We start from the raw sequence: 19,610 nt of genomic DNA, 5'->3' as shown, positions 1-19,610 counted from the left end.
ACTGTGGGTAGGATTTGCTCAGCTCTGCTGCACACACTGCACCAGAGGTCGGGCTGGATGGATACTTGTGCCAGGTAGCCACGGCCAAGCAATGGGCACCACACCCACCCCTGCCTGTTCTCCATCCAGCTGAAGCTTTTCACAATATTTTCCATTAAAATTACTCCTTCTTGGGCCTTCCCAGGTGCCATTTTCACTCTTGTTACTGGATCCAGTCGCAGAGGGGAAATGTCCTTGTTCACATACATACACAAGAGAAGGACGCAACTCACTCCTGACCACGGTGGCATCTGATGCTCTGTTTGGTGTCACCAGTAATTCCTGATACCTAATAATTATAACTATATATTATAACTAATAATAACAATTAAGAATAATTCTTATACCAAATATTAATTTTATACCTAATAATTCCTGGTATCCCTAATTCCTGAGCTGACTCTCTATAGAGAAAAGCAGTGGGAATCAGTCACTGCCATGATTGGGAGATTCCCAGGCTTTTTCTGCAGTTTCCCGAGGACTTTTCCTTATTATTTTTCTATTTTTGTGCGTGTCCTTGTTTGTTCTCAGAATGGCCCAAAAGAGGAAGAGGTGCTGCTGGTGGGGAAGGAAAAGCTTTGCCTTTTTTTTTTTTGAAACTGCTTCTTGTGGATTTTTTTTTTCCAAAACCTTTTGTTTCACCGATGCAGCCGAAAGACGGAAAGTTGAGCTTCTCTCTTTAAAAAAAAAAAAGTTTTTCCTTTTTCTCTTTCAGAGGCAAAATGGAAAAAGTTGTTCCATGAGCAGCAAAGCAATGAAGCCGGGTTGGCTTCAGGCACTGAAGGGACTCTCTGGTGTCTAACATGGGGCTGTGCCTGTCTGGACACGATTCCCTTTGCAGGGACAGGAGCTGGACCTCTCCCCTCTGCCCTCCCATCCCTCCCTGGGAATCAGCAAGGGAATCCCTCACACCCCTGTGAACTCCTCTCCTTCAGCACCAGCTGGCAGGTTCAGAAGTTGTGGGGATGGACGAGCCACCAGCATCCCCCAGGACCCTCAAAGGAGGGAACCTCACAACAGGATTTTTCAAGAGGTTTCAGCCAACAATATTCTTCTTTCTAAAAGCTGCAGCAGCGCTGTCACCAGGGAGGTTTGCAGGCAGCTCCCAGTGCCCTCAGCTCTGCCCATATCTGAGGCCTGAACCAAGCACAGGGACGAGTGAGGGGCTGCCACCACCAGTCACAGGATTTTCCCATTTCTAAGTCCACACGAAATCATCCTGGAGATCTTCCCTCAACAAGTCTGTCAAGGAAAGCAGCGCAACAGGGTGGATGTGGCTCTGCTCACTCAGATCCTGAAACAGCTCACAGCATCACCCCTTTGTCCTTCCCAAGGTCTTTCTCTGTTGGCCTAACACATTTGGTGTCCCAGCTCTGCCTTGGTCTCTTTGCTCTCCCCAGCCACCAGCTTTGTAAAATCAGTTTAACTTCATTGTCTATGAGACCCAGAGTTCTTCACAGGGGTGGGTGAGCTCTGAGGGGCAGCTGTGGTGCCACCACCCCTGTTCCTGCAGGAAAGCCACCAGCAGCCCCAGGAAGTGTCAAGCCAGTTGTGCATGGGGAAGAATTCCCTCCTGGATGCTACAGGCAGCAGCGTGAGCTGTGACTGTAAACCTGTGAGCCTCGACTGTGACCCCCAAACTGGGATTGTGACCTTGAAGCTGGGATTGCAACCTGTAACACCGTGAGGGGCTGCCAGAGCTGCAGGAAGGGGATGGGGACAAGCCCCAGAGCTGGCAGGGCTGACCTGGGGCCGATCTGCAGCACGGCGGGACGGGAAGCACCGGGAGTGACCGGGCCGGAGTCACAGCAGGACGTGAGCCAAGGCAGCGGGGCTTGCAGCAATCTGCTGCTCAACGAGAGGTCTGGGACAACAAAATGCCATTGCCAGCCACACGGGCGTTGGCTGCTGGTTCTTTGGGGTTTTTTTACAAAAAAATAAAAAAGCATGTCCCACATTTTTAGCTTTTTGTCAAGATGATGTAAAAGGAAAACAATTCTGCTGGAGCGGGAACCAAACCCAAAGATTCCTGTTTTGGGGATCTCTGCAAGGTCTTTTAGAAAAGAACTTTCCTTCTCATTCCTCCTCTTTCTTTTTGCCAGGGAAAAAACACAAGATGCAAAGAGGTTTTCAGGAAACCTTTCTGTCATTGGGCTGCAGCCAGTGGAACACAACAATTTTTCATATGGAAGAGATTTAAAAGTAATTCCTTTCCTGCAGAAAATTTGCAGAGAAAACCACGGTGTGAACTTCTCACAGCCAAAATCCACCTTGGCCATCACCTGCCCCTCTTCCCACCACACTCAGGTCCCCCCATTCTATCACCATCCCCTGCACATCCTGGTTTGCCAGGCAATATTCTCACTTCCACGATCCCAGCTCACACGGGAGCAGATTTCCATCTCAAAGAGGGTAAGAGAGCAGCAGGAAATGCAGAACATGTGAGAGGAAACGATGCTCAACCAGGATGCAGTTGACTTCCCTTAGGGGAGGGAGGCTCAACCAGTCTGGGCTTTGGAGAAGTCTGGATGAGGATAAGGATGAGAATGAGAATGAAGATATGACACTGGCAACTGCCTCTGCATTTTACCATCTCCCCAGCATCCTGCAAAATGTCTGATTTAACATATCCCGGGGAATGACAATCCCCCGAAGAAAAATTAGGGGAAAATCAGCCCCTCCAGGACGTTCAGCCAAGGAAAGGGCAGAAACGGCTGTGTGGCTTTAACTGGCTGTAGAGCATCCTGGTGCCCAGTGAGCTCTGCTCTGTCCAAGTCCCTTATCAGGAACTGGCACGTCAGGCAGGCTGTGAGGAAACGAGAAGCGACAGCGAGGACCAAAGCCGGCGTGATCCCAGGGCGGGCGCGCACGTGGCACCCAGCGTGCCTGTCTGGGGGCTCAGCTGTCCCCCGCCTGATTAAGGAAACCCCCCTCGCTGCATTAGAGAGATTTGCTCCGACTTAAAAGCCTGCAATAACCAGGACTTTGCCGGGCACACAGAAGCCACAGGGGTTGCGTGGCTGAATCCCACTCCTGACAGCCGCCGCCGAGCCCTGGCACGGCTGAAATGTGGGGTCCCCGCAGGGAATGGACCCCAAAATGCAGCTGGGGTGTGGAACTCCTGGTGAACTAGGGCTGTGTATGCTCTGCATGGAGCAGCTCTGCCTCTCACTAAATATCCAGGGTATAAAACCCCCACGACATTCCTGAGCAGCATGGGACGGGGTCCCCCCAGTCCCAGCCTCAGATGTACCTCCCCAGGACTAAAAACCAGGAGATCTCATGTTTGAAATGTAATTTGGACAGAGCAACTCATCCTGCCCTGAGCTGTGGTACCAGTGCTTTTGGCCCCAGAGCCCCCAGCCTGGCAGTGCTGGCAGAGTGGTTTAGCCCTCTGGAGCCACTGCTCGCTCCACTTCCACCAGAAAAACAAAATCAAGGGGATTCTGCCTCAATTCCTCCAGGTCCTGGCTGCTCCTCAGCCTTCCTGAGATACTGCCAGAGCCACTCAGGGCTGAATCCCTTAGCAGGAAGGGGTCGCAGGCGTCACAGGGAAGATGGGTTGCTGCAGCAGCCCCTGGAAATCCACTTAAAAATCATATTTGGTGGCAAATTCCCAGCCAGGGTTTTCACGGTCTCTAAACGCTCAATGTGGGGAAGCTTCCAGAATGAGAAGATACTTTTTGTGAGTCAAATTCAACTGGGATCCACCAAGAAACATGAGATAAATTGGATTTGTGTGCAGTGGGGACACAGCTGGTCTGGTGGAACCCGACCTGGGTGAGGGGAAATGGAAATCAGCACCAAGAGCAGGAATGGTCTCCTGCAGGCATGGATTCAGAAAACAGCAAAAATCTTAGAGCAGCCCCAGCCCTGCTCCCAGACAAGACAAGGACGAGGAGGGATGCTTCAGCAGCCTCCAAACCTGCCTGCACCCCAGCAGGTTTTGCTCCATGACAGCTCTGCCAGCAAGACATGCCGAGCCCAGCGCGTTTGGGCTCTTTTCCTTGCCATCCACCAATATCCTTCCGCTCCCGATGTTCCTCTCCTTGGCTTTGGATGCAGATCCAGCTTTTCATGTGGTGCAAACACAGTGTTTCTTTGGGTGCCAAGGACTGTGTGTAACTTGTCGGCTTGGGAGTGTTTGCATCTTGGACCATAAGGGAACAGAGAACGCTGCCCAAAATGTTTACGGTATTTTTAGGCTAAGACAAATCTGTTCAATGCTGCGAGCGCCGCAGTTTGAGCATCCCAGAGAGGCTGGCATTTGCACAGTGAAGGGGCATTACCTGACTCAAAGAGGCCAAAAAGGGCATTTCTGAACCATTTTGAAGGCCCCTACCAAACTGTGCTGTGGCAGAGGAGTTTCCAAACCCCGACAAAGGAAGGCAGATGCTGCGAGATGCTTGGCCGTGGCTCAGCCATGGGGTGAAAACCTCATGTCCAAATCTCTCAAAAAGATACATTTTACAGAGCATAAAAAAGAAAACGAAAGAAAGAATTTTTGGGCCAGAGGCAGGCTGGGTATTTTCCTTCTCCTTCATGAAATCAAAGCCTGAGCAAACTGGCCAAGGGGCACCAAAGGGATTCAAAGGTAGAAGCAGAAGCCAAATTCCTCCAGCAGTGCAGGCTGTGCTGCTCCACTCTGCCACCAGTGGCTCTGAGGGCATTAACTGATGCCCACAATGCCAGTAATTACAAAACCAAGCCCTTCATTTGCCTGTCTGTCCAGGTTTAATGGCAGCTGCCCCCATGCTGAGGACCCCACAGCTCCATCTGCAGAGCTACTGAGGGAGAGGATGTGACTGCTGACCAAGGCCAAACGTGCCCTGTGCTCCAGCCCAGCGATGCTCTGCCAGCACCAGGGACAAGGACAAAGCTGTGGAGAGGGCCAGCACGGGGGCACCATCAGCACATGGCATCTGAGCATCTCCTGCAAGGCCAGCAGGCTGGAGGAGAGCAGCCTTGAAGTGAGCACAGTTCGGGCACGGTGCCAGTGGCAGTGCTGGGGATTGGTCACACTGGATGTGGTTGGGCCATCCCTGGTGACACATAATGCAGCCAGACAAGCCTTGAGCAAACCCACCAACCCATGAGCTTGGCCATGCTTTGAGCAGGCACTGGACCACAGGCACAAGGTCCATCCCAGCTGAATTCCTCTGCCATTTGGCCGCTGGTGCCCTCCCACAACCCTGCCTGAATATCCAGGCTGGGGCAGTGTCACCAGCTGTACCAGGCACTTCAGAACAATGTCACCAGCTGCACCAGGCACTCCAGGGCAGCAGTCCCAGGAGCTGCCTCCAAACCCATCTTGTGGTTTGCCTGGATTCCACAGCGCAGTCCCACAAAGCAAACCTGCACCTCAAGTTTCAAGGCAGTATGTCAACACACAACTGGAGACAGCTTCAGCTCTACTACCCAGGATGGAGCATTCCTGTAGGCTAAACCAAAACCATGCAAAATCCATCTGGCACCGAGTATGGGAGATCTGCTTGTTCCATCCTCACTCCACACCAACCTCTGCACCCAGTGTGGTACCAGACTCAGCCCTGGCTCCACCACAGCGGCAGAGCCGGGGAGCGGCCGGGCAGCCTCACCTCGATGATGTCTGCATTGGTCCGGCTCTCGTGGGGCTCGTTGTACTCCGTGTACTTGAGCAGCACCTTGTCCATGTCGGTGCTGGCATACTGGAACAGCTTGTTGGAGTGGTTGAAGATGATGAGGGCGATCTCGCAGTCGCACAGGACGCTCAGCTCGTAGGCTTTCTTCATCAAGCCGAACTTGCGCTTGGTGAAGGTCACCTGAAAGCGAGGACAGCCACAGTGAGAAGCTGTGTCTGTGCTGCCACACAGACCTAACAGCTCCCACAGAAACACGCAATGACCACTGGAGAAAGAGCAAAAGGAAGGGGAATGCACAGGGAATATTCTGTCTCAGTTTCCCCAATTGGACCCAACCCCAAGCTCGCCTCCCTCTTCCAAACAGTTCATATTGCTGCCTATTTTGGGATCCTCCAAAGGCAGACACTTCACAAGCACAAAGATGATTATCAGCGTTGGAAATCACATATTGCCAAATCAAGAGAAAATAAATTTCAGCAAAATCCCCAGCAGAGCTGCCATCTGTCCGGGGGCTGCGGGTTTTTAAGTGGAATATTCAAGCGATGGAGATCCTGTCCTCGCTTGCTGCAGCTGCACTGCGAGTGCCCAACCCTGGGGGCCACAGAGCCCTCCAAAACTCTCCAGGGGTGTCCACCCCACCCCTGACCCACTCTCCTGCCCCCCAGACCCCACTTATCTCGGTAGGCCATGCTTCCCCAAGGGCACCACGAGTATCCCTGCGCCAGGGACCTCCCCAGCTGCCACTTTCCTCTTGCTGTCCCTTTGTGTCACCTCGCTGGGGTGTTTTTCCTCATTGCCTGCCCTACTGGGATCCCTGTCTCTCCGACCCGCCCTGCCCCGAGCTGTAACCAGAGCTGTGGGCTGACGAGGCAGCTCCTGCAGGGCTGATCCTGGAGAGCTGGCTGGGGGCTGGGGCCAGGACTGGGGCTGGGTGCTGGCTCCAACGCCAGCTCCAGCTGCCGGGCAGACATCGGGCTGCGATTCCCAGCCCACGCTCAGCTCTCACCACCGCGCTCCTAACAGGACCCAGCTGGTGGAGACGGAGCTGGTTTGGGGCTCCCCGTCCCGGCTGCAGCTGCTGAGGGTCCCCCACCCCCCCAGAACATGCTGCACACTGATGGAGAAGGCGGGATGCTTGGCCAATGCCCTCTCAGCAAATAAAAAGCAGAGAAAGAAAATAACAGGCAAGAGCTCACTGCTTTGTGCGAAGCATTGCTCTGGGGGCAAAGCAACCTCCAGGGGAAGGGCTGGAGGTGAGCTCAGATGCCCTTGGGTGCCAAAGCCTTGGGTGCTCCCTCTCCACATGGGAGGGCTTGACTCCACTCTGGGCCTCCACCACAGCATCAATTTTGCAAACAATCAGCTTGAATTCGCAGAGCTGAGGGAAGAGAGGGAATGAGGCTGCAGCCTGTCAGTGGCATCACAGCCACGGTTCAAACTGCTCAACATGGAGCTTCTCACTTCACAGAGATGGTGAGGAGCAGTGCCACCATGATGCCACCCTCAGGGTCCTGCACCCCTCGAGACAGAACCACGTTCCTGCTGGTGGCAGCAGGGCAGAGCAGGGCCAGCTCTGGGCACACTTGGCAAAGGGAGCTGCTGCCCCGCCCCACCATCTCGCAGAGATGATTAAGCAGTAACGAGATTCAGCTCTAATCCCCTCATCCCTTGGAAAGTGCAGGGCTGGTGCCCTGTGCTGCTGTGGCTGCCACGTGTGCCTGCTTTGGTCACGGCCAGGCTGTGGCCGGGCCACTCACGTTTCCAGCGCCACTCCAGCCCCGGCACACTCTGGTGAAAATTAAATTACTTGAGGGCCAGTTCCCGTGTCACCAACAACTCCCCCTCCCCAGCAGCATTCCAGACTTCTCAGCCACCCAAACCCTCTGCTGCTGGGCGCTGTGCAGGGCCAGAGAGACCAGGAGCCAGCAGTGCCACAGCACAGCTGTGGCCACACTGTGACTTCAGGTAGGAGCCAGCTGCAGTTCTGCTCCTGCAGCTGAGGCAGGGCAGGCTCTAAACCAGGACCTGTCTCTGTGCCCCCTTCCCCAGCATGACCTGTCTCGCTGTCCCTGCCAGGGTGGCCCCCGAGCTCTGACTCAGCCTCCAGGCAGCTCCAAGAGACTTGGGAGGAAAACACACCACAACAGAGGGACCAGCTGAGGGTGGCTGTTTCTGCAGCCGCTGGTGTCAGGGACACTTTGCCAAAACACCTCTTGCCAGGCACCATGACAGGCCCAGCCACCAAGACTGGAGGCAACAGGGCGAGGCCGAGACGTGGGGGCTGAACAATGGGGCAGCTCTTGGCACTGAAGACCAGTGACAAGCATGGTTTGAGTAGTGAAGAGTGTGGGGTCATCTTCCCCAAATCAACCAGCAACCTGGGCAGAGCTGAGCAGAACACAAAAGACCAAATTATCCCTGCAGAGATGAGGCGATGCTCCCTCTGCAGACAGGGCACAAGGGCACTCCTCTCTATTTGCACCCCTGCATCTTGCAGAGAAAAGCAAAGATTTGCCATTTAGCCACCGTATCACACAAGAGCATCACCTAACACTGCCTTGTGCATCATGACCCAGGACAGAAACCTCAAACCTTCCCCTCACGCCGTGCACAAGTCTCATCTAGAAGAATTAACCTTGTAAGTCTAAGAGGGTAATCAAATCTCATGCTTCAGGGCATAAGCCGATCACCAAAGGGGTCAGGAAGGAATTACTGCTCCACACTAGCAGGAGATTCTTTGCCTTTCCCCTGATGCAAACCATATTGGCAGTTGCCAGAGTCAGCGGCCTGGCCCTGAAGGACTGATGCCTGATCTGTTGTGGCAAATCCTCTCCAGTAATTCCCCTAATGACATTAGTGACTCTTACTTGCTCTCCTCCCTTGGTTTTGGCTGCTACTGTAATTCAGAGTCACACACTGGTTTGGATTGGAAGGGATCGAAAAGTTCATCTTGTCCCCCCCTCCTGCTACAGACAGGGACACCTTCCACTAGACCAGGTTAGTCCAAGCCCTGTCCAACCTGACCTTGGACACTTCCAGGAATGCAGCAGCCACAGCTTCTCTCAGCAACCTGTGCCAGGGCCTCTCCACCCTCACACAGAAGAATTTCCTTCCAATATCCAATCTAAATCTCCTTTTCAGTTGAAAAGCAACCCCCCCTTGTCCTGTCTTTCCAGGTCCTTGTCCAAAGTCCCTCCAGCTTTCCTGGAGCCCCTTTAGATTTCCATGGAGCCTTCTCTTCTCCAGGCTGAACACCCCCAGCTCTCCCAGCCTGGCTACAGGTGCTCCAGCCCTCAGAGGATATCCAAGCCCTCCTCTGGACCCACTCCAGCAGCTCCACATCCTGCTGGGGCTTCCATGTGGGCTCATGGTCTGTGCCCCCACGGAAGGCAAAATCTGGGATACGAGCAGGGTCAGCTGATGGCAAAAGCTCAGTGTGAGATGCAGGGAAAGAGCTTCACCTCCCAGCCAAGGCTCTGGAGAGCCCCTGCTCAGCCTCAGATCTCCCTGAGGCCGCGATGCCTCAGCAGCCCCAAGCCACAGCTCGGGATGAACCTGGCAACGCGAATGGAAACGCAGGTGTCGAAAGCAGCTCTGCCTCCACGTCCCTGGTGAATCCCTCCCTCTCCAGGGCATCCTGCACTGTTCCCATTCCTCTCCCAGCAAGGCACAGGTGTCATTGGAGCCACCCGGACACGCCAAGGGCAGTGCACAGCCGGGGCAGCCAGCCCTGCATCCCGGCAGCAGAATGAGCCCCATCCATACTCCATCAGCGCTAAGGGAGAGCTGGCCGTGCCCTCTGCCCCCAGGCAGAGCGGGAGGGCTGGCACGGGGGCAGGGGAGGGCTGGGAAGGCTCCCAGAGCTGGGTTTAAGCCAGCTTAGGCGGGAGCCTGCAGCCACGGCGGGCACGCACACACGGATGCTCCTCGTCCCTGATCCGCAGAAACAGCACGAGAGCGAGGGAAGGAGAGTGAGAAGCCAGAGGTGGCTCTGGGGAGACCTCACTGCAGCCTTCCAGCACTTGGAGGGGCTTATCAAACAGACAGAGAGGGACTTTTCGAATGGGCAGACAGTGATGGGACAAGGGGCATGGTTTTAAACTGAAAAAGGGGACATTTAGATGGGAAATTAGAAGGGAATTTTTCCTGTGAGGGTGGTGAGGCCCTGGCACAGGTTGCCCAGAGAAGCTGTGGCTGCCCAGTTCCTGGAAGTGTTCAAGGCCAGGCTGGATGGGGCTTAGAGCAACCCGGTCTAGTGGAAGGTGTTCTTGCCCGTGGCAGGGGGGTGGGACGAGATGGACTTTTAAGATCCCTTCCAACCCAAATCATTCCATGATTCTGTGAGATAAAGCAATATGGGACACTTCTGACTCGGGGGAGTGGATCTTGGCATTGCACATGTACAGCACGGACCAGGACAGTGGAGCAAGAGGGTTCTCACCCTCTTTACAGCTCCCACCACGGTGAATAGAGCAGATCCCACTCCCTGGAGCAGTCCTTTTTCATTAAATGTCCCATCTTCCTGGCATGTCCTTTTTTCCTAAAGAAAGGGAGCAGTGAAAATTGATTGCAAAGCTGTGCTGGTGACCAATTAAACAGCTGCTGCTTTGCTGACACCCGATTTGATCAGGCTGCTTTCTGGGAAGCAAAGCAAGATGTGCTGCACTGGGGCGGGGAGCAATGCTCCCATGCTGGGTTTTGGAAGAACCAGCCCAGCCAGGGATGCAGCCAGGGGAAAACCAGAGTCCCCCAGGCCAGGGAACTGGGCTTTGGGGACACCTGACAACACAGATGTGCTAAAGCCATGACACCTGGCCATGAAAAGCAACTCCTGCTGCCAAAGCCCATCCAGTGCTGTGAGACCTCAGCAAGGGTCTCTGTCTCCAGCCAGTGCCAAAGAGCAGCTCATCCCTCACAAACAGTCCCATCATTCGGCTGCTGCCTCTGCAGAGAAGTGCCTCTTTCCTTTTCTGAGGATCTATCCAGCAGGGCCAGGCTGTGCCATCCCCCTCCAGCATCACCAATTATTTTCCATTTGTTTGAACCTCCAGCAGGGCTCCAGTCACCACAGATCCCTCACTCCCCTCTGCAGCATTGCCCCATAAAATACATTCTGGATCCCCCAATAACCCCTAAGGCCCTGTTTCCTCCTCATGATGGAAATAAACAGCCCCAGGAGCAACTGGGACATCAGCAAAAACTATTTTGATGCCTGTCCCGTCCCCCACCACCAAGTGAGGCTGTAATGAGGAAAACCTGCCATTTCCCATTGTTTTGCTGCGGAGCAAGAAAGTAGTTCATCCAGTTCTGCTCTTTGCCACTCTTTAAGGATTAGGAATATATCCACATGATTTTTTACTGTTTTTTCTCCTTTTCTGGAGTGAAAGTTGCAGGAAAGAAGTGTGGCAGGTCATGCTGGGGTGCAGTAGTGGCTGGACTAAAGGCAGAGTTTTGGATCCACTAAGCCAAACTCCAGGAGCACAGAAAGAGAAGGGACCTGCCTGAAGTCTTGTGGTTATGGGAAATACATAACAGAGTCATCCCAGAGGAAACCTGGGCTGGCAAAGTGCTGCTGCTCCAGCTTAAGGAACATGGAAATTTGGGAAAATTTTGTTGGTTTTTGTTTCTCCTCTGAGATACATGAACGCATTCCTACACACATGCACATGCGTTTGTGTCTTGGGCTTGGCTTCAAGACAGCCCAAGGAAAAAAGCCCTGGAGTTATTTAAGTTTACAATTGAGGGGGAAAAAAAGAGCAATTTGAGTTGTTTGCATTCAGCAAAATGGATACTTCTTGTGGCTGTTTTTTATTGGAAAAACCACATGGAAAATGTCAACTGAAATACATTTTTTACAGGACAAAAATAAAAAATAAAAGAGGGAGCTAACTAAGTGGAGAAGATACTTTCTTCTGGAAAAGCACTTAGATGGAAACAGCTCAAGGAGCTGGAAGGCGAGGAGCAGTGCCTGGATGGGGGCAGCACAACGGGGCCGGATCTGGCCTCAGCACCAGGTCTCACCCATCTGCTTCCTTTATGGACTGGGAAAAACACAGCCCTGGTGGCCCAAAATGGGATGGAAATGGGTCATTTTGAAACATGCCACTTCAAATCCCCAGTGGGAGGAGAAGGGTGAGGTGAGGGGGCAGGGAGAGACAGCACTGACCTGCCGATTGCGCTCATCCGTGATCCGCTGGATCTGGATCTTTTTTCTCCCCATCTTGTCCGGAAATCCTCACCGCACCCGGGACGACTTCGGCTCAGGGGAGGGGAGAAGCGACCCCGCTTCAAAACGCTTGCATCAAAGAGCGCAGGGGGCTTTTTATCTCGGGCGAAAACAAACCCAAAAAAGCCAAAACAAAAAAGAAGAGTTTGGCGTGGCTCCGTGCTCAGTTCATGGTACCGTTGTGTGCGGCCAGATCCAGTGGGGCTGAGACGTCAGCAGCTGCTCAGAAACCTGCACAGTGAGGGAGACACCAGTGAGACGCTCTGTTCCCAAATCCCATCCACAACCCAGCACCCCCCCAGCTGTCAGAATCCAGGACATCCCTCTGGCCACCCTGGAGGGTTTGGAGACCGGACAGGGGGTCTGGGATCTGTACAAGGGGGTCAGAGCCTCACACAGAGCCCAGGAGGACACTGACTCTGATCCCTGCCATGGGAGAGAATGCCCACATTGTATGAAGAATCACAAGCTGAGAGAATTCAAAATGAGTAGTAGCTAGTTTATCATAGAATGTAAATGTAGAATCTGGGATTCTCAGTAGATGGGGTTGAAGAGGCAAGATGGAGGAATTGGGGAGTGGTCCTGTCCTCCTTGTTCTTGTTCTCACCCCCCAGTTTCTGCTGAGTTGGATCACAAGGATTGGTTTAGAGTAGAAATGACATGTTAACATAGGTAGTAAGTATTGGTAAGATTTTGTAAATAATAAGAACGTTGTGGACGGTGGTTGGGTCAGGGAGACCGGACATAAAGCCCGGGACCCTCTGACCCGCCCAGTCCTCCCCGTGTCCTGCTCTGCTGGGGACGCCCTGCAGAGCTGGGAAAGAACTGAGAGATAATGAAGAATAAACAACCTTGGAAACGTGCACTGGCGGACTCAGCTTGTCTGCTCTGGCTCCAGCGTGAGACCTTTTGGGCAAGAAAAGCTCGAAAGCCTGATTGCCTCGGGGAACAGCAACCCCGAGGAGAATCTCAGGGAACAGCAACCCTGAGAACCGGCATCCTCCCACTGCCAGTGCAGAGCCCACCCCCGAGGCCAGGGTGGTCTCTGGCTCTTTCTCCCACCCAGCTCTGGGGCCAGAACAGCTGCAGAGGGATTTATCCAACCTGGTCTCAAAGCAGCCCAAGGATGGAGGCCAGGAACACCCGTGCCACAGGACACGTGTGGGCCGGGCACTGCGACGCTGGGTGAGGAGGAGGAGACGGCAGCAATGTGCCCGTGAATCACTATTCCTCCGTGACACTCCAGACTTTTTTATTCTCTTAATAAAGTCATAGGCAGTCGAGTGGCTGGTGATTAGCTTGGGCAATTTAAATCCGTCTCCAGTTTCTGCACTAATCTTCAATTTGGAATTTTAAAATGTCTTTATTTGATTACTTGAAAGAAACCTTATAACCGGCACAGAAACCTAATTCTTATGGGGAAGGAGGATGCTGAAGGCAGCTGAGACAGCCTGGCCCTCCACTGGGCTCAGCCACAGCCAGACACCAGATGTTTCCATGGATCTTGGGGGGTATCTTGTGCCTCAAACTCTCCTGGAAGGGAAGACTGCTGCAGGTCTCCAGGGCTCCTACTGCAGCCTTCCCACGGTAATCTGCACCCCCAGCACCAGAGGCTGCACCCAGATGCACCAGGGCACCTCCTGGCACAGCCCCCCAGCCCACCTCACCCCATTTCCCAGCATGTGCTGCACTGCCGTGAGGGGACAAAGAGGGGACTTCAGCCAGTTTGCTTTCCACAGGTATGTCCCTCTCCCTGCTGCCTCTCTGAGCAGCTGGATAACAGCAGTGATAATGCTGCATTTAAGGCGAGGTGCCCTGTGCCAAGGCACAGGCAGAGGGAAAAACCAGTCCCAAAATAGCTTCCTATCTGCCTCAACTTGGCAGTCCCTACCCCTCGGTCTTGTTACAAAAGGCATTAAAAAAAAAAAGTGCTTTTTCTCCCAAACCATCATCCCAAATTCAAAGCAGCAGCCACAGCCCACTTGACCAAGCTCCTCCTGCCCCTCTCCCACCCCAGACCCTGCTGAAGACCTTGGCCCATACTTTGCCTCCTCACCAGACCATGCTCCAACAACAAACAAGCCCAAATGGCCTCACTCCCACACTTGTTTTTGGGGTTCACTGAGTCATGTGAGTCACTTAATCTTTTTCTCTGGTTTTCTTTTGGGTAAAGTTATTCATCATGCATCATATTCTGCGGTTTCAGTGCAAGTTTGAGGAGCCCTGAGGAGAACAGGGAGTCTTTTCTCCATCCTGACATCCACAATCTGCCCTCCACGGAGGATGAGGTATGGGGAAACCAGGAACAAGACCAGAGAGACAAAGGGCAGCAAAATCTGGCTTTTTTACACATAAATCTCACCAGTAAGACTCTTTACAGGGATAGACCATACAGGGATGGCACTTAATTCTTGAATCCTTATTTACCAAAATAGGTGCATGTTTCCCTCCCAGCAGCAAACGGGAGCAACCATCCAGCTCTGAGAAAAACTGTCACTGTGGGGAACACTGAGCCAGTGCCAGAGGCATTTCCTTTGCCTGCTGCTCCCCATCCCACCATGAGTAGCCCCAAAAAGACAGGTCCCAGAGCATTGCCAGTTCCAGAGCATCACCAGTTCTGGGGCACCAGCACTTCCAGAGTATTGCCAGTTCCAGAGCATCACCAGTTCCAGAGCATCACCAGTTCTGGGGCACCAGCACTTCCAGAGTATTGCCAGTTCCAGAGCATCACCAGTTCTGGGGCACCAGCACTTCCAGAGTATTGCCAGTTCCAGAGCATCACCAGTTCCAGAGCATCACCAGTTCTGGGGCACCAGCACTTCCAGAGCATCACCAGTTCCAGAGCATCACCAGTTCTGGGGCACCAGCACTTCCAGAGTATTGCCAGTTCCAGAGCATCACTGCTGCAGCTTGCACGACGTGAAGTATCCCTCGAAGGTCGGTGATACAGGAAGAGGCAAAAGGAAAATGAGGATTTTTATCTCATCCACCTCGAGTGTCCGCTCTGTTTCCCTCACTGTGAGCCCACACAGGAGAGAACCCACAGCCCAAAGGCTCAGAACCCAGGCGAGGATTTTGCACACACAAAGAAATTTTGGAAGAGAAGGAACTTTTTGTAAGGTTTGCTCTGCCTCTTTTTCTGTTGGAGTTGCCATGTCTCTAAAATGGCTGAAAAATATTCACCTTCAGCATCCTCAAAACCACCAGCAGCAGCACAAAGTGGCAACAGCTCTGCAACCAGACCCAGGGCAAGATGCTAATTCTTTCCGTGTGCTGCAGCTCTTGGACAGAGAAACCCTCTGAAAGACAGCAGATTTACTGTCCAAACGAGAGAGGAACTCTCCAGAAGCAACAATAAACACTGGAGAACAACGGGCAGTAAATTTAAACGGAGTGAAAGGAAACATATTTTAACACCATTTCGTTGCGGGACTTGTTCACAGGATGCTATGGCAGCCAAAAGCTCCACAGTGTTTGAAGAGATGGGATGTTTGTAGGGATTGAGGGAAAAACCCCAGTGCTGCTCATCCCTGCCCTCAGCTCCACACGAGCTGGCATTTTTTGCATGGGAGCAGTGGGATTCAGACCACATTCCTCTCCCCAGGCCACAAACACACTCCAAGTGTTTCAAACCAAATTCCCCTTTTCAACCACCAAACCAGGTTCCTCCTGCTGCTCCCAATCCTGACTGCATCCTCAGCACTTCAGCAGGATGGGGACCAGTGCTGCAGCCTCAGGGTTTGCTCCTGCTGCTGGATAAAGTCTTCCACAGGAAAAAGGTGATGTAACAGTTTTTTGCTCGTCATCATGGGGAGAAAAGGAGCTGCCATGTGATGCTCCTGACCCCTCTACCCTGCATGAGAAGGGAAACCCCCAATGGGGAGGGCAGCCCTTTGGTGGGGTGAAGAGGGATGGAGAAGAGCACAGCACATTTGCTGCCCTTCAAATGCACCTGACAGAGGGGATTTCAAACCCCTCCCTTTTCTCTTCATTGGACTGGGGTTTTGAGGTGAATTTATTTGGTTTTAGGTTGGGTTTTTTCCCCCATCATATTTTTAAACCCAGGTATTTTCATGTTTCCTGCCCAGGTGGCTGTTTCAGAAAGCCCAACCACTGGCTCGAGTTTCTGAACAGCAGCTGGAAGAGCAAGAAACCTGGAGAGCCGCCCTCATCTCCCCTGTCCCTCTTGCTGGCACTGCTGCTGTGGCTCAGCCCCAACCCAGGAGGATCCCCTGTGCCCCTGGAACTCCCTCTCTTTCCCCACCAAAATGATTTGGCTCCCTGATTGCCCAGATCATCCACGACCCTCCTCCGTGACCAGGTGGAACTGAAGCACCTGAATGCATATCTAGCCAAGCACCCAGAGCACAGGACAGCTACAAGGAGCTGAGCTCCTAAATAACTTCTAACTTTTGGGGTCTCAAATGATTTTATATACAATAACCCCACGTACTAAATAATCATTTCCTCCTTCTCAGACAGCAGCTTCTTTCTTTCTCCTGAGCCTCGTTTTCCAAGGAAACCATCCCAGCTACTACACCCCAACAACCCCAAGGGCGTGGAAAGGGACCTACAAACCCACTGGAAAACAAATGACGGGTGGTGCACTGGAAAAAGGCCACCCGAACCCTCTTCCCCTCCCAGGAATCTCAACAAGGATCAGGGAATTCAGCACTGCCTGGGGAGGCAGCGAGAAGCTCTGGGATGGAGGCAGCCGCCAGCGCCCGCTTCCCCCTCCCTGCGCTCCGCTCGCACAAGTGTGACTATCACAGCAATTAGCACACATGCCAATTAACTCCGAGCAGGTGCTGGTTAACTCTGTGCTGAGTAATTCATCCCCGGCTCCCAGTAAATTGCTCCAAATTGGAGAGACAGGCGAGAGAGCAGAGTTAGCATTTTGCAAATGGGGGAAGAAAGAAAAAGCGCAGAGGAATCTCAGCTGTGAAATGTTTTTACAAAACAAGGAATTTGGGGGGCTGAATCCCCAGCTCCAAGAGCTGGGGACACAGAGGACCTGATACCTCTTTCAAGTCTTTATTTCTAGATTTTTTTATCTACTGTACAAATTTCTGATCTATCTCACCTACTTCTATGTGGTTTCACCTTTGCTTTGCACGAGCAGCGGGGTGCTCTGCGCTGCTCCATAACTTGTCACTTTTCCATCCCTACTGAACAGCCCCACGTTTCTCTCGGCACGAGCAGGGACACTGAGAGTCTCACATCCACTTTCTACAGCCATTTGCTATTTTTAATATACTTTTATTGCATATCCCTTTTTAGTTGCTCCTCACTAAAGTTAGCTCGAAACACCGCCCCTCTCCAGGGTGAAGGAATTCAGCTGGCCTTCCTTAACACCCGCCTCGCAACGCTGTGTGCTCTCAGCACAATGTAAGCTGAAAGAAACCAAACCTTGGCCACGCAGCTGCAGAAGGAAGATCAAAAAGATTAATCTGAAAGCTTTAGGAAGATAAATAAAGGCAAATAAATGCATCCTTTCCAAAAATGTCTTTTCCTTCAGAGCTCTTTGCTTTTCCCAGCGTGTGGCACCGTGCTCCGCAGTCCACTCGTGCCTGTGCAGGAACACACAGCAGAGCCAGAGACACGAGTGATGGCAAAATTGGGATGGGCTCAACAGGGCACCAGTTCAAGGGATGTTTTCCTCATCTCCATCCCCAAAACAGGTCTGGTGCAATGGGGACATCCTTGGCTGCAAGGAAACCTGCAAAAAGGAGCTCCAAAGGACATCTGGAGGCAGGGAAAAGAAGAAAAATGCTGCCCTGTGAAGATGCAGCTCATCTTATGGAGACACAGAAAGTCCCAGTTTGAAGGGAGAAATGCAGGTGACAGGTTTGGCAGATCACAGCCCATCCCAGCAACTGCTCCCTGCAGGCAATGCTCTCGCTGTGGCACCAATCCATCTCTTATCCAAGATTTGCAGAATGCTCTCCAAGGTGCGTTTTTCCTTAACAGGTTCCACCAAGTCAAGGGGCTGGCTGAGAGTAAAGGGAGGGTCCTCCCTGCCACTATCCAGCCCTGAGGATCAGGGCACCTGCCACGACTGAATTCACTGACCCAAGCCCCAATGCATTTTGGGGGGTGTCAGATTTATCCACATACAAAACTGACAGCAATAACGTGTCCCAGTCTTGCAGCTTCTCTGTGGGAAAAAGGTCACTGCAAGGGAGCTTCAGCACACAACCAGAGGGCATGTGAAGTACAAGGTGCAGCGTGTTACAGAACTGTCAAATGGTCTGGATTGGACGGATTCTTAAAGCTCATCTCACCCCACCTCTCTGTCACCCACTCACAGGGAAACATTTCTTCCCAGTATCCCATCTAACCCTGCCCTCTGACAGTGGGAAGCATTGTTCTATCACTCCAGGCCCTTGTCCAAAGTCCCCCTCCAGCTCTCTTGGAGCCTCTCTGCGCACTGGAAGGAGCTCTAAGGTCTCCCCAGACTCCTCTACAGGCAAAACAGCCCCAGCTCTCCCAGCCTGTCTCCAGAGCAGGGGGGATCCAGCCCTCAGAGCATCTGCATGGTCTCCTCTGGACTCACTCCAGGAGATTTGTGTTCTTCCTGCTCTGGGAACCCCAGAGCTGGAGGCAGCACTGAGGAGTGTCTCACCAGAGCCGGGCAGAGGGGCACAACCCTGGCCCCTCACACGCTGCCCGTGCCATGGGATCAGCTGGGCACAGCTTTCCGGCCTGCCAGCACTGAGAGCTGGGTCATTCCCATCTTCTTGCCCACCAACAACTCATCCTGTCTGTCCACTCCCAACAGGAGAGTGAGGGTGAGGAAATGCTGCTGTGCTGCAAACAGCCCCTGGGCTTGGCATGGGAAGTGCATTACACCCACCACGCTGAGCCTCTGAGGAGCCCTCACTGCCCCTGCTGGGTGCTGGGCCAAGGGAGGGAGCACAGATGCTCTCGAGGTGGCAATGATGCTTTGGAGGTGGCAAGAGCAGCCCCTCACTCTGCTGCTTCACTCCTGCCACAAACCTGCAGTTTTTACCACAAGAAGCAGCTGCATTGAGAAGGTGACACGGCTGCACTGCCCCAGCACTGCTGTGACCCTCTGCCTGCTGCAAAGAACTCCAAAAGCAATTGCAAATAAAGAGCAACTGCAGCCGAGGTCTCTGAGCCTCACCTTGAGGATACCACGTCCTGCACTAAGACCAAGTCGCTTCCCCACCCATGATCAGGGCTGCATCCCATCCCTTAAGGACATGGATTTAGCTCAGGTCACCTCTTGAACCCGCCTGTTCTTGCCTTCCTGTTTCCTTTCTTGCTGCCTTTTGTTAGTTAATTGTTGTTTTTTTAACATATCCTCCATGCTGACACCAAGGACTTTTAGTTTCCTTGTGTGTGGTTTCTGGATCAGCAGGACTGACTTCCTTCTCTTTTGCAAAGCTCCCTTCCCTAAAACACGGTGCCAACGCTCATGTTAATGTTGCTCTTCCTCTCTGGCAAAGCCACTGGCAGGGTGCTGGCCATCACCCCTGCTCTGCTCCGGGATGGGTGGCAGCGCTGGCAGGGGACTGTGGCACCCAGGAGGGATGGGGACACACGTGGGGACGTCCTTGGCAGGACAGGAGGCAGCAAGGGCAGGTGCCAGCGAGTCCCCAGCCCCACTGCACACACCATGAGGGACTCCAACTGGCCAGCTTAGCATTGTTTAGCACCTCTTTATCTCCAAACCGAGATAAAAACCGCACAAACATGCT

At 53.0% G+C, this 19,610-nt stretch overlaps 1 protein-coding gene across 8 annotated transcripts in view; it reads right to left on the bottom strand.

The window, feature by feature from the left end:
* Positions 1 to 19,610, bottom strand: part of MEF2D (myocyte enhancer factor 2D) — a 76,810-nt gene that overhangs the window by 21,696 nt on the left and 35,504 nt on the right. For all 8 annotated transcript variants that reach the window (XM_063420445.1, XM_063420436.1, XM_063420443.1 and 5 more), the window contains 2 exons: positions 11,827 to 12,117; positions 5,637 to 5,840 (listed from right to left, as the gene is read on the bottom strand). In XM_063420445.1, the coding sequence (XP_063276515.1) occupies positions 5,637 to 5,840; positions 11,827 to 11,880 (258 nt within the window). In that variant the 5' untranslated portion in view covers positions 11,881 to 12,117. The remainder of the gene's footprint in view (positions 1 to 5,636; positions 5,841 to 11,826; positions 12,118 to 19,610) is intronic.

Source organism: Prinia subflava, chromosome 31 (genome assembly GCF_021018805.1).
Source record: "Prinia subflava isolate CZ2003 ecotype Zambia chromosome 31, Cam_Psub_1.2, whole genome shotgun sequence".
Classification (NCBI taxonomy): Eukaryota; Metazoa; Chordata; class Aves; order Passeriformes; family Cisticolidae; genus Prinia; species Prinia subflava.
This window is presented reverse-complemented; position numbering and strand designations above follow the sequence as displayed.